The following is a 14,918-nucleotide window of genomic DNA, read 5'->3' as shown; positions in this document are numbered from 1 at the left end:
ACGAGAGTCAGACTGAGTTATTAGGGAAGAAATAATGATTACTGCTCATCAGATTCCAGAGTAATTAAGAGCCTTGGCCCCAAAAGCAGATCCTGCAAACAAAAAACCTGTGTATTAAATGGCTTCTTAAGTTAGATGCTAATACTGGTTTAACCATGACTGATCAAGAGAATTCCTCTTGAGCATCTGCTACAGCTTCTGGGTGGACTCATGGAAAAACTGATAGAGATGCAATCTTAGCAGTAGTAAATGATCATTATAAGTGGGTACATCACATTGTATCATACGTATTAGCACAAGCCACACATAGCAGTAGAAATGTATGTGGCGTGGAAAAAGTTGTCAGCCCATAGTCTTCTAAACAATAGAGGCAGACAACTCCCAAGTTATGACCAGGTTGCATTTGAACACTTGTGTATGGCCTAGCCCCAGGACACTAAGCACAGCTATAAAGCAGGGAAGGGATCTTCAGGGGAACTTAGACAACACTGGGATCTACCCAAGACACGGAATTATGACAGTTGTGCTAGGAAGAGTCTGGAGGAGTACGATTATCCACTACCATCTGCCCCATTGCAAAAAGAGCTCCACAATAGAGAACCAGCTGAAAAACTGTAAGAACCTTTAGTTTTTGAAGCCATTGTAAAAACATAAAGGGACAGAGAAATGGTCAAGAACAGAACAGAGCAAATCACTATCACATTAGACTCAGAACAGATTAGTATAATGCAGATGATAAGGCCCCTAAATGATGATACTGCATTGAAGGGGTGGTTAAATTAAAGAAAAGTCCCATGCTTGACAGATAAGTATCTAGCCTGAGCAACAAACAGTGAATCAGACTGAGCAGTGGGATCAACTATTGCTTGGATAGAATTAGCAAAAGGGATCCACCAAGCAAGGAGAATTATGAGAAATGAGAAAAGGGGTTAAAAACACACTGGCATTAGTCCAGCCTGTAACATTTGCTAACAGGGGACTGCAGCAGTGGAACTGGAGAAGGAGGGTAAGCCTGAAGCAGGGTGTTAGTAGGAGTGCCCAATGTTGCATGCACCTTGCATATGGAAAAGCAAGGAAGGATAAAAAAAGTAGTACAGAAGAACGAATAATCCATTTCAACCCTAAGGGTATTGCTACTTATAGGGTGCATTGATTTGGTTTAGCTGGTTTTGCTTTCTTTTTTTTGTTGTTGTTGTTGTATATGTATATATGAAGTGGAAAAGATACAATACTGGGGTTTCTTAGTCAATTCCCATGACTGAAGTTAAAATCAAGACCATCACATTCATCTATGAATAATGGGGAAAAATGGAACCAATTGTAAGGTGTTCCCATCTCGAAGCAAGGGAAACCCTGTTTCTCTCAATGAGGATACACACGCCTCCCGTTAATAACAGTGATCGTGATGACTAATATATGATGTTTGTATTTGCAGCATAAACATACATGGATTTGATCCTGTGTATTTATAAAACATAATAATTTAAGTGCTACAAAAAGGAAAGCTTAATCAATTAAGTACAGAAATAATTACAATGGTAAATTTTATTTTAGAAGAATGTATGCTATTATATGTACATTTGCAACATTGGGACTGGGAAGACTGCATGTTTGTGTAGTGTTATATATAATGCCAGAGATATAAAACAGCTACGTAAAAGTGGATGCTTCTGGGCTAGGTAGAAAACAGATCATGATGGAAACCAGAATTTCCTCACTTACAGAGATATAAAAAACTACACACAAGTAGACATACAACTATGCACCGATTTTATGAAAAAGACTTTTTGTTATCAAGGAGCTAGCCAGATAATCTTAGAAATGTATAACACCATTGCAATTGTGTGTTCATCAAGTGCCTACAAATTATTGCAAATTATCTCATTGTGTATAATTTATCTGATAATAGATGCATAAGTAAAGTAACGTCTGCTGAAGGATGTGGTTTTAATTACATCATACCTATAGAAGCAACACTCATCTCACAGGAATCATTGCAATTGTATGCTATGTTAGGCTCAATGTCTTTTGGAATTGCCAAGCAATTTTCAACAATTTTCAACCAATTGCCAGAAATGCTCTAATTCCCCACTCTTACACCTGAAGTCTGACGTGGTATAGAAGCCATAAAGAGAGAGGGTACTGGACACTGAGAAAATCACCAAATAAACTACATTACTACCACAGTCCAAAATGCAGTGGAAGTGCCTCTCGGAGTGATCTTCCTCACCTAGAAGAGTTTGGAACTTGGCTTTACATCCTGGAGTCATCATTTCAATCATTATACTGATTTTTCTTAGCTATAAAAAATCAAATGTTAAGTATGTTATGGATATACATAACAATGAAGAACTACAGATTACTCTTAGACCTGTACAAGTTATCTCAAGGTCAGATCAGACAGAAAAGAGCAAATGTCTCGAAGGTCTGCTGCCTCATCCTGATCAGTAGCCTTGAGATGTAGAAGGGTTGCAACATCCATTTTTGAATTGCAAAAAGTGTCTGTGAAGTGGACTAACAAAAGGAAGGATTATAGCCCTGTAGCCCCATAAGTATGATTTTGACATTTCTAGCATGCTAATAGAGCAAAGACATCATGTCAGGCAACTAAATCTCATGTCCGAATTGAAGAAGTATTTATGGGTGGGGGTTTTTTTAAGTACGAGGTTCTGTAACACTGAATGACATACATGAAATTAAACTTTTTTTAAAAAATACTAGACCTTGACTTTCTGTTGTGTACAGCTATCCTGTCTTCCTATATTGGACCTCCAGTGGTGAGATCTGCAGGCTCGTTTAAGTGCACAGCACTTATTATCACCTCTTCACCTGAAGGAAGTAGCAACAGCAACTTTTTGTCTGCTTTATGATCTAGTTGCCAGGCTGGTAAAAAAACCCCCTCATTTTACCTGTGGTTTACACAACTCTCAGACACTATAAGTTACTTAAAATTAGTAAGCTGTTTATTTTAATAGCTGTAAGGGGCAATCAGTGTGCACAAAGACAGATAGATTTTATACCTTCATCCTGAGAAGGAGAGAGAGATAACCCTGAATCACAATGCATTGATTCATCACAATTCAGGTCAACCATTTCCCCTTCATTCTACATCAGATATCCTACCCATTGTAAAGTGGTGTAAACCTTCAAAGACCCTTCAAAGATGCTATTCACTTTCACTTTACAATATCTTAGATACCCAGAAGGACTGCACTCTTTTTGCAAATCCACTTGTACAGGGAGTGACAGCTATCAGCATGCATTTCTGTCAACTTATAGGCAGCACATTTTTCTTCTTTCTTCCTTCCTTTTATTGTAAAACTGCAAGAGCCAAACAACAGACAGATATGAGGATCATTGAAAAAATTTGTTTGCATATACAGAGTGATACCAGCAAGACTGGGTATTCTTGTCTTTATGCTGTCATTATTTCAATTCTCTGACATACAGATGGGTTTTATTTGTTTAGTAAGCTTCACCCTTTCTCTGTTTCCCTACTTCTTATGCAGCTGTAAGTGTAAAGCTTACACAGCATAGGCACCTCCTAATAAAATTACTTCCTTTTCTGAAAGCTGTCAAGGAATTTCATTCTTCAACTGCATGTTTTGATCAGAACTCTGTACTGAGAAAAATCAGAATAGGCTGAGCTGCCTAACTGGAGTATGGGCCCTGATACCTTACTACTTCTTTCTCGTGGTCTAATGGCTGAACAGCCCAGGCACAGTGAGTGCAGAACACATCACAGAAGCCAACATAGATTCACTCCAGAATGAACCTACCTGTGCCCTGGATGTTTGGGATCATTGAGCCATACCCATCTTTCTTCCCTCTCATCAAAGCTTAATCCAGTCCAAACAAAGCCAATGTCTTTATCCTTCATCTGGTTTAAGAAATCCTGGAAAGAGGTATGTCTTTGAACTCTTATAATAATGACACTTCATAAAACTCCAGCATCAGTAACATATAGTGGTAATTAATATTTTAAAACCAGCAAGGCTTTCATGCCCAAAGATTCCAGAGAATGTTTCCAAGAAACTGAGGAGACAACCTGCCCCCCCACCCCCAACCAAACCGAAAACCACATGGAACTTCATTCAGATTCTCAACTACAACCAGTACTGTGGCTAATGATGGTAAGTGGAGCAACAAAGGAGCTAACCTTTGGCTCCTTGCTGGCCCCAGGCCCATTCCACTAGCACATTTATTTTAGATGAGGATCAGGCTGATCTGAATTACAGGAGCTGAAGCTATTTCCTCTTTTCTTGCCACCTCACTCACCCTCCTGGGTGCTGTAGAAGTGACTGTCTGAACCTGGTCATGTTTAAGGAAAATCAGGAGCACAGAAGAGACACACTACAGGTTAGGATTTGGTCCACAGAACTGCTTTTTCTATTGCTGCAGACCTGGTACTGACATTTAAAAATGTACAAAGTACAGAGAAGCAGCTCCATTTCCCAAAGAAAGGCAACAGCCTTTATGACAACTTAGTTCTGAACTAAGAATCCTTCAAATGCCAGCTGCTTCTTGCTGGAGATAATCTCTAGGCATACCATTGCATCTATTTAAATGAAATGTAGGCTGTTGGTCTTCTGTTTGACACAAATGTTTCTTAACAAGCAGAAGCTAATCATCAGAGCACTTTCCACTGACAATGCCTTTTATGAGCGTATCTGGATTAGAAATGGCTTCTAAAAATACATGGGAAGCTATACTTTGATATGTGGATTCACAAAGTATAAGTAAAAAGAATGTTTAAACCACAGAGTGCCTTACAAGCTTACCATTTCAGTCTCATCCTCTATAACCAGGAGGTCAGATTTTTTTCCTGAGCAATACTTTCTACTATTTTCCCAGGTGTCACGAGTTTCTGAGTAGAAATAACATCTTCCGCAATGCAGCTTCCAGCCAATGGGGCAGAGTTCACATCTGGAGTCTGTGAAGAGTTTGGGGTGAAGGGATTTTTGTCTTTTTTTTTTTTAAAACAACTGGTATCATTATTATTGCCTCCTGCTTTTTCTGCAGCTTTTGAATAAGTGAGTAAAGAAGCTTTAAACCAGGGGTAGTGCAGAAATTGTGATGGTATAGCTCATTTTAAGAAAGCACGTTGTCCCTACTGTACAGTGATAACAAGGATAGTCATTCTTTGATTAGGGATCACTCTGTGCCTTTAAATATTTCAGAACTCTACATAATTGTGCTAAATATTTTGCATAATAATTGGGGTAGAAGCCATGGATAAAATCCCAGCTCTGCTGAAATCATCGGGAATAGTACAATTCAATGGCATCCATGGAGAAATAACAAAGACCTTCACTAACACTGCTCCACTTTTATTCTTTGCTTTAACTAAAATTTTCAAGGATGGAACTCTAAAAGAGATCACTTTATACATCTTTATCAATATAAACATGCTTATTTTGGTATCTAAAGGTCAATTCCTTTGTGCAGGTGTTTATATTAATCTTTTCAAGAGCTTCAAACCATTTATGCTACTATGAGCGAGACTTTATCTCCTTACCATTTGTATGCATGCATAAGCTCTCCTTTAATGTAGTCAGTAAGCTGTTTTCATGAAGATCTTCCTCAAAGGTACTGTCACTTTCAGAAAGATTTTCTCCGGGCTTCCACTTGTCACTTGATAGCAAGTCACCTGGACAAGAATCTCCAACATTTTAATGTAAAGCTCACAAGCAAACTGTATAGAAACCCCGTAGTATTTTTCCATGGATAATAATAGGAGCTTTAAGTGGAAACTCAGATTGCTCTTTTGTCCTTCCAACTCCCCTGTAAATGTTCATGGAGAGCTGAGCATCCAAATCATACACATTAAACAAATACATGAGGTGACTGACTTCATAAAGACGGTGGACAGTCCGTTATCATCACGCTTTTGACAACATGGTATGCAACAGTTGTCTTTCAAATAACATGGTTGTGCCTTTGATTTTCCAGTTCCCAAAATTTGCATTGAGCTTATTTCAGAAAAGAATGGGTTGATGTGAGAGGGCAGGATTCGCATCCAGAGAAAGGGAGAACAGCTGACTCTGCAGAATAGTTATGCCCAGAAGTGCTTCTGAATTCTCATTTTCTCCTGTGTTCTCAAGTGATTTTGATGTGCAAAGTGATTTGGATGTCCAGAAGCAGGCTTAACATTGGGACTACCAGGCCAAGATTTTCTAAAGGAGGAAACTAAAATTAGACTCCTTAATCAATATTCAGATGCTTGTTGATGGCAATCTAAAAACTTGTTCAACTTGCTTGACCAGGACAGCTGCAACCATTTCTCTCTGATGTCTAAGTTTAGATGCTCAGGGATAATAGCATAGGTCTGTGCTGGATAGGTAAGATCTGTACATACATGATCAATGCTGGCAGTGACCCAGGGCTTCTGCACAAATTCTGTGGACAATGCAAAAGCCACTTTTATAAACTCAGAGGCATACATTTTTATTTCTGTTCAGAGAGGTCTTTTCCAACTATGTGTGCTGTCTTCCAGCCTTCTATTTCACCCATCCCTGAAGTCCAGCTCACATTCCCATTGTACACGCCAGGGAGGACTGGCTGAGACTTAAGGTAAGCAAAGCAGGGCATCACGAGGTAAAGACTGGCTGTGATGAGGGGAAGCGGAGATAGCAGAGGTTCCAGTTGTACCATTATACCTGGAGTGAGTTCTGTTTCATTACTAAAAGAGCTTTTCCAAATTGATGGATAGATGGATTCTTTGGCTAGAAACCTCGGTGGTTTGTTTAGTTTCAGAAAGGAATAGGAGGGACTTTCAGATTGGGGAACTGGAAAATGAAAAAGACTCCAGCACTCTTCATACACCCCGAACATGCAACCGTTCTCTGAAAGCCACTGACCTTCTGCAGATCCACAGCCCCAAAATGCCAGTGACTCCCTCCCACCTTCATCAGAAACACAATAACAGAAAGCATGACTGGTCTTGTCACCTTATCAAAACTGTTTGTTTGCAAAACTTGATTAAGTTAAGGATTGATACATGTTGGTTTCGCAGGAATTAAAGCAAAACATTTCACTTGGTCACTCACATTGCCGAATTAGTGTGATCACAGCTCCCAGAAATACAACATTCAGAAATCCTGAGAAAGCAGCAAGATACCGCAAGCCTGAAGAATTAGACGGAAGTTCTGAAAGAAATAAGAGGGTTTTACAAACACAGCATGATTTGTTACCCAGGACATAAAACTAGGTTTCTCTAGACATCTTTCAGGCAGAACGTCCATCACTGTCACTTTGCCATGTGCTTTGTCTCAGTTGCTTTTTCCCTTCTGGTTGCCCCTTGCATACCAAGGGGTTCTTGCTTCTAATAAACTTTCATTTATGAAAACTTTTGGGGGGCTTGAATTTTCTCATGCTGTCTTCACTGTTTACCAGTTCATCTGAAGTTTTGAGTGGCTACTGAACAGTGTCTGCTGCTTCATAGGAGGGGGATGTCATTTGCAGATATCCTGAAGACCGTTAGATATCACAGCAACCACTTAACAAACATTGCAAAAGAAAACCTCACAAACTTAGTGAAAAAGGAAGAACTGAAGTTTCTAACAGTTGCAGAGAAAGAGGTGTATATAACATGTAAGAACAAAAATGACGTTCTAGGGCTATGAATACCAACACTATGAATCAAGAAAGGACCAGTAGATTCTCTGAGAATTAAACTCTGTAACTCTGGGACCCGCTAATTAGTTTTATCACCTGTACACTAGATGCCAAGACAAAGGCCTTAGCAAAGTCCACGTTATAATTTGGAGATCTTTTTTTTTATTGAGTCCTTGATGTTCAGCTAATCCCACCTGGAAAATTACTACAAAATGTTTGAAAACTTAAGTAGCAGTGCATTAAACAGGGCTTCTTTGCAGACTGGATGCTTGATTAAGGTCAGTGAATAGCAATGCAAAAATAAGTTTCCTTGCAACTCAAAGAAAATTACTTTCAATTAGAATCAGAAAAGCCTGGGGATGCAGTTATGGTGAATCTTCCTTCTCAATATTACCCAATGGTCTTAAAATTTATTCTTGTAGCATTGCGACACTCCTGCCATACCACTTCCTAGTGAAACCCACTGCTTCTGTTTGCTCACTCACTTTATTTCAGGATTTCTACATATCTTGACATAGAATGACAGAACTATGTAGGCTGGAAAGAATGTCAGGAGGCCATCTAGTCCAGACTCCTGCTTAAGGTGGGTCAGTTTACAGCAGGTTTCTCAAGGCTTTGTCCAGCCAACTTCTAAATATCTCCAAGGATAGGGATTTCACAGCCTTTCAAGGCTCCTGCCCTAGTATTTGACCACCACCACAGTAAGAAAAATTTTCTTGTATCGAATTGTAGTTTTCCATGTTCCAACTTGTGTCTTTCAATGTGCACCTTCAAGAAGAGTTTGGTTCTGTCTTCTCTACACCTTCCCATTCGGCAGTTAAAGAGAAAGGTAAGACTCCCTTCAGCCTTCTCTGCTTAGGGCTGCACAAAGCCAATTATCTCAGCCTTTCCTGTGTCACTTCTCCAGCTCACTCACTATCTCAGGAGCCCTCCACTGGACTCATTCCAGCAGGTTGTCAGTGTGCTTTTGGAAGGGGTAGTGATATAGTTAATGTAGGCTGCAATACAGCAAAGCTTTTTAAAATAACTGAGGCATAAAAGATGTTCTGTGATACCTCAAATGATTCCTTGGAGCAGGGAGAACAGATGGAAGTTGCCCACCTATGCAGGAAATGTGATGTTAATTTTTCTTCCTAGCTTTCTAAAATTAGTGTTTTCAGGAAATACTTTGTGAATGTTCTTCTAGAAAGACCAACACCTAACACACTGTTCTCTTTGTCCAAACTTAACTTCATGGGAAAAAAGATTTTACATGCAAACCTTCCGTGAGTTACGACCCAGGAATAAAGTCAGAGAATAACAGAAGGATGATTTTCCGTTTCATGCAAATGGCCATTCTTGGAAGAGAAAACAGAGTGCCAAAATATTATACCTTGTTGAGAACTTGTTCTCTGACTAGTTAATAGTATCAGGAAGTACCCCATGGAAGTATCCTTTAAAAGCCATTACATTTCAAATGCTGGTGGTCCAGATCAGATGTGAATCAGCTGTTTGAAAAGTTCTCTGCTTTTAACACTGTTATTTTCTCTGCTTTTAACACTGTTATTTCAAAAATGTAATGCATAGAGCTGTATTTCAAATTATGAAATGACTTGACCTTTGCGCTACGTGATAAACTTATTTCCACTAACAAATTCACTTCATGTCTTGTTTCTAGCTATCACCGTTTTGCACAGAGGTCAAACATCTTTTTTCTTCATTTGTCTATTCAATCATACTTACTTGGGAAATGCTGTATCTGTGACTAGTCATCTTTAAATATTCAAACAGCTAATCCCCACTGTTTTTACATTGCCACCCTATTCATATTGGCCTGGTTTCATCTGGGATAGAGTTAATTTTCTTCTTAGTAGCTGGTACAGTGTGTTTTGGATTTAGTGTGACAATAATACTGATAACACACCAATGGTTTAGATGTTGCTAAGTATTATGTAAGTATATGTAAACAGAATGCAGTACTTTTCACTAGCTATGCAACATGTTATGGTTAAGCATCTGAATGCATTTCCTTCTTCCTTTGGGTGCTATGCAGTGATTTTGACATAAAAAAGGCATTTAGGATATCTGGGGTCTAACCGTAACTCTACCATGATTTGCACAATGGCTAGACTGCAGGCAAGACGGTAACAGTGACTCCTGTAAATACTCAGATTAGCACTCAGCTACCCAAGGTGACCTCTGGTAGCAGCAGTAACCACAGAGCTGACAACGCAGCATGGGGTAATAGCTCAGCGTTTGCCCAGCTTCTCAAGACAGCTCTGCAGTTTGCACCACTGGCAAGACCGGATGGGAGTGCAAGGTGGAAGGGGAGCTCTGCATTGTGGTCTCCCTTCTGTACCACATGAACTGGCACAGATGCTGCACTAGATTACACCAGTGAGGCATTGCAACCATTTCTAACCACTCCAGCGAATACACTTCTGTATTCCATATGTATACCATGCTACCATGATGTGTGTGTGTCTGGTGTAAAGCTAGCTCGCACACCTTTCACTACAAGCAGAGACTCCGCTTGCAGTACATTCTTTAACAAGCTAAATTAAAGCACTGTTCTCTTCCGCTGCCCTGTCGTGTCGTGCTACCCAATCATGCAGGTAGACAATGAAGACAGAGCATTTTGTACCCGGCTTTGTCACTGTGTGCTCTGCGTGTTTGTGCTCACATACCATTCTGTGTATGTGCCGCAATACGCTTTGTCTGACTTATGGAAATATTCAGTCTACTCCATTACAGCAATGTGTTTGTGCAATTTGACAAATATTTTAAAGATCATTGAAAATTCTTAGTTAAATAAATATTAGCTTTTATGATCAGTTTTCTGTTTTTTGGTTTGTTTTTTTTTTTTTAATATTGCTGATTCTGTGCTTTGACTACAGTTCGGAACAGGCTCTCAGCTAAGTTGTAATAATAGACAAACCGGCACAATTTACGTCAATAAAATTGCACACAGTTTATCCTGCCATACTGAGTAACTGAAGTTGGGTCTTGCTTTTTTTCTATTAAAAATTGTTCTCACATAAATGTGCAGCCAGGATTTCTCAGGAATCGATCATCATAGCTAATTAACTGTTTGGAAACTGGATGTCTAATTGCTCTGAAGACTTGCTATTTATGATCTGAGAAGCTCTTCCCTGGGACACTTAAAAGAAATGAAGGTTCACAAGGGTGAGCTTCAAAGACTTCCAACATACATCATTGTACTTTCTCCCATGCTGTTCCTAACTCTTTTGACAAAATCACCAGAAGTTGTTGAAAAAGCTTACCAGACAGTATGTTACTGTCTTAGAGTTTTCATCTAAATTATTCTTAAATTCTTCTTAGCTGTGATTCCTGAAAACAAAACAAAAAAAACCCAACCAAAAGCCCCAGAGAGAACTTAAATGGCCAGTGAGCTGAGACCACTTCCAAACTTGCTGCCAGCTACTGCCTCATGCTTTTCTTATATGCCTCTGTCTTTTAGTCTCAATTTTGTAACTGGGACTGTCAGCACCAGTACTTCAGGTCTGTTGGTACTATTAGTACTGCATTTTATCTACAGTCCATCATATTTCTCTGTATACTGGCATGTATCATTGGCAACTTTAGTAGCACCAACTAAAATTTTGTCAGATTTGTGGGGGTTTTTATGATAAGTCAAATATGAGATTTGTTATTTACAGAATAAGCCTGAAGGCATACCATAAATGCTTATATGCTCACCTGCATTGGAGCTTTTCTTCCTTCCTTTGAAATGAAGTTCTGTGTAACCCTCTTCATTCTCCATCTCAAGGTCTTTTTATCACTTCTTCCTGTTGAAGACTATTTGACTGTTAGTGTCAAAGTAGGTTATGAGAAATGCTTCAAATAAGTGTGGTAAACAGGAAGGGGACAGCGGATAGCCATTTGTGCTTTTAGCTGAAGCCATGCAGTAGCAGGACTATGAAAAGGAACTTAACAGCATAAACTGCACAGACAAATGAACTCTTTTTCTCTTCTATTTCAGTTCCTCTTTCTCTGACAAATTCCAATCCCTTCTAACAAATACTAACACTGCATTTTCTCCAATGCAATATCCCAGTCCTCCAATGCGGTCTTTCGATGTACGCACACTCTTGCATAAGAGAATAGATTTGAGTCCCTCAAGCCTATTTCACTGGACTGATAGACTTTTCTCATTTACTTTATATTAAAATCAGCTGTTTCAATGTCTGTGTTTTTCTCAAATGCTGAGAATTAATCTTGCTTTACCAAAGGAAGATTGTGTGTGTATGTCTCATTAAATAGATGGAAATAGCATTTAAACACATGTATTGATCTTTGGTTCTGCGTTGTGCCTGTCCACTTGAGCAACTGTTCATAGATTGAGCAACTTAATGACTTTCTTTAAATGGAGACTGAAGCAGATCTGTTCAAACATCACAGTATGCAATGTTCCTGTTGCACTTCAAAGGGGCAAGCCTGGGCTTTATGTATCAGCAAGAAGGTGTTTACTTTTAAATTACTGTGCAAGGTTTCTTCCAAGCTGGGGATTCTAGCAAGTTCTAGTGAAGTCCTAGGCTGGAATCTTTCTTTCTGGAAATTGAGGATTCAGCAGAAAGTTGAAAGTTTGGGTGTTTTTTTTTCTCCAAAGTGATTATGATGATTTCTGGCTGTTGTCAAATTCACCAGGTTTTAACCAAGGGGTTTTTTGGGTCAGGACTACATCCTGGCTTCACCTTTAATGTGTCCATATAGTGTCTAGTGGTGATACATCATGGGACACATAGACCATTATGTCATTAGCTGTAGTAGGCAATTAAATACTAGTGTCCTAAACACTTCTCTCAGTTTGGAGGAATATAAATGAATCCAGAGAATTAGACAAATTATTCACTGATTGCTTAAACAGAACAGCTGTGATTATTAGCAATGGTCATTTAAGCATGGAAACCAAAGTAACTTTACCTCAGCTTCTATATTGTGATTAGTACCTGAAAGCCAGGGTCAAGCTGTATGCAGTACAATCACATACCTCAAAAAAAAAGTGATCTCCAGAGAAGTCTTTCAAACACAAACATACTACTTGAGGCTGATAGCTCAGTATGAAAAGGTACTGATTGACCACCAGATATAATCTCTGTTTCCACAAAGTGGTAGAACTTACCATGCAGCATCACAATGCTAAATAACTCTCCTGTATCCGGTGTGGACAAACTCTTGCCGTGTTACCAGCTTTCTGAATCATTTTCTCAGAAGGTGCTTGGAGGACAAAGTTTGAATATGCAGTTTTTAACTGTTTCTAGAACAGCACTCGAATGATGTACATGCTGTAGCTTTTATGTTCACCAGATGCAACAGCTGGTCTAAAAAAGAGATACAACTCCGAACAAGTCTTGCTTCACTTAACACACTTAGATTCTTCTGCATCCAGCCCCACAACAGATATATGGAACTTACTGTAAACAGAAACAACACAGAAACTAAAGGTTCACAATCTGATATATTTCTTTATATGATGCCTTTTTTTTTTTCCCTGTCATGGTTTCAGGACCTGTGCTGTGATTTTTTAAATGCATGGCTCCAACTGCGCTGGAATTACACACACATATCAGTCATTTTTAACCCAAAGCTTTTTGGGAACTCATTTCTAACAGGAAGGTGGAGCCTCTAAAATGCCAAAACTTCTTCCGCAAACAACATTTCATATTCGCAAGTTCTAGATTACAATTATTTTGTAAATATCTATTTCCAAATCTATGTTTGAGGAGGTATTACTGCTTTTAAACTAAAATAAAAACCAATATGAAATAAGAAGAAACACAAGATGAATCTTCACACACTTCATCAGCAAAGAAAAGGTCAAAGGAAGTTTTCTCCCTTTTCATTTTCATTGGGCAGATTTCTGGAGTAAGACTCTGTCATGAATACTTGTCTATTAAGGTGCAGACCACTGCTTTCTTTATGCACACCCCCTTCCTTGCTAACAAGCACCTAGACGCAGCTATATCATCTGGCTACGTAGAACTATATTCTCCCAAGCCCTTTGCTTCCAGTGTTTAAGGAAGGATAAAGGGACGTATGAAGACTACAAAAAAGCTGCCCTGAGACCCCGAGGGCACCACCAGCCCTGCCTGTCCCCGTCCCAGTCCCTGGGGCTCCCCTCACCCTGCCCACAGCCCGGGACCCCATGTCAGCCCCCCCCAGCATTCCCCCTGCCTGCCCAAGGCCTAGGAGGCCATGTCAGCCCCCCAGGGCCGTCAGCCCCTGCCCCAGCCATGCCGTAGCAGGCCCAGTCTCCAGCTTCCCACAGCCCTGCCCGGCCATGGGCTCCGCCAAGCTGGGCCCACCCGCAGGCCCACACCGTGGCCCCAGGGGGGTGGCCCATGCCCGGGGCTGGGGCTGCCCCAGGCCCAGGCTGCCAGGCCCTTCCCTGCCGCCACCGCTCCCTGACCTCTCTGCAGCACCCTGACACAAGGGACGTTCTGCTGGCAATGGCGCTTTTTGAAGGATTATATCTGTTTATTGTTGTTTTGGGTTTTGGTGCCCAGGCGCCGGCAGCGGTGGCTGCAGGGGCGGCCTCTGTGAGGCCGGACACGGCCCGGTCCAGCCGGCTCCAACCCACCCACCGCAGGGCACGGCCAAGCCCCTGGGCCAAGGTGGTGGCTCCTGGGGGAAAACACATATAAGGAAGGGCAAAAATGCCACGCAGGCAGAGAGGAGTGAGAAAAAAGTGTGAGGAACAGCCCTGCAGACACCAAGGGGAGAGCAGGAGGAGGCAGAGGAGGTGTTCTAGGTGCCCGAGCAGAGGTTCCCCTGAAGCCCCTGGAGAGCCCACGCTGGAGCAGGTGTTTCCTTGCAACCCCTGGAGAGGACGATGCTGGAGCAGACATCCACACTGCAGCCTACGGAAGACCCCACGCCAGAGCAGGTGGCTATTTCCTGAAGGATCTGCAGCCCATGGAGACCCCATGCTGGAGCAGGTTCTCATGATGGGAATTGTGGTCTATGGAGGACTCACGCTGGAGCAGGTTTATCCTGAAGGACTGCAGCCCGTGGAAGGACCCACGCTGGAGGAGCAGAACAGTGTGAGGAGGAAGGAGAGGCAGAGAGAAGCTGTTATGGACTGACCCCATAACCCACCATTCCCCATCCCCCTGCGCCACTCAGGGTGGTGGCTGGCAGGGATGATGGAGTCAGGAATAAAGCAGTGAAGTTGAGCCTGGGAAGAGGGAGCAGGAGGAAAGTTTTGCTTTAATCTTTTTGTCTTCATTTCTAACTATCCAAATCTAGTTCAATTTGCAGTAAATCAACTTTCCCGAAGTCAAGTCTGTTTTGCCCATGAT

The 14,918-nt window shown here is 40.9% G+C and overlaps 1 protein-coding gene across 1 annotated transcript; it reads right to left on the bottom strand.

The window, feature by feature from the left end:
- Window positions 1–2,864: 2,864 nt before the first annotated feature.
- LOC142042106 (killer cell lectin-like receptor subfamily F member 1) lies at window positions 2,865–11,622 on the bottom strand. Its single transcript, XM_075051637.1, has 6 exons — window positions 11,317–11,622; window positions 7,050–7,148; window positions 5,519–5,650; window positions 4,782–4,933; window positions 3,780–3,895; window positions 2,865–3,321 (listed from the first exon to the last, which is right to left on the bottom strand). The coding sequence occupies exons 1-6, from the start codon at window positions 11,378–11,380 to the stop codon at window positions 3,192–3,194; spliced, it is 693 nt and encodes a 230-aa protein (XP_074907738.1). The 5' UTR covers window positions 11,381–11,622; the 3' UTR covers window positions 2,865–3,191.
- Between the last annotated feature and the right edge of the window lie 3,296 nt (window positions 11,623–14,918).

Source organism: Buteo buteo, chromosome 19, assembly GCF_964188355.1.
Source record: "Buteo buteo chromosome 19, bButBut1.hap1.1, whole genome shotgun sequence".
NCBI lineage: Eukaryota > Metazoa > Chordata > Aves > Accipitriformes > Accipitridae > Buteo > Buteo buteo.
This window is presented reverse-complemented; position numbering and strand designations above follow the sequence as displayed.

What these genes read in the sequence shown, in the direction of transcription:
- LOC142042106 (XM_075051637.1), bottom strand. Translation starts at nt 11,380, where the DNA reads ATGGAGAATGAAGAGGGTTACACAGAACTTCATTTCAAAGGAAGGAAG. An exon ending in TAGAGGATGAGACTGAAATG is followed by an intron (nt 3,896 to 4,781) that starts GTAAGCTTGTAA and finishes ACCTCTTTCCAG; the next exon opens with GATTTCTTAAACCAGATGAA. An exon ending in CCCAAACATCCAGGGCACAG is followed by an intron (nt 3,322 to 3,779) that starts GTAGGTTCATTC and finishes TGGCTCTTGCAG; the next exon opens with TTTTACAATAAAAGGAAGGA.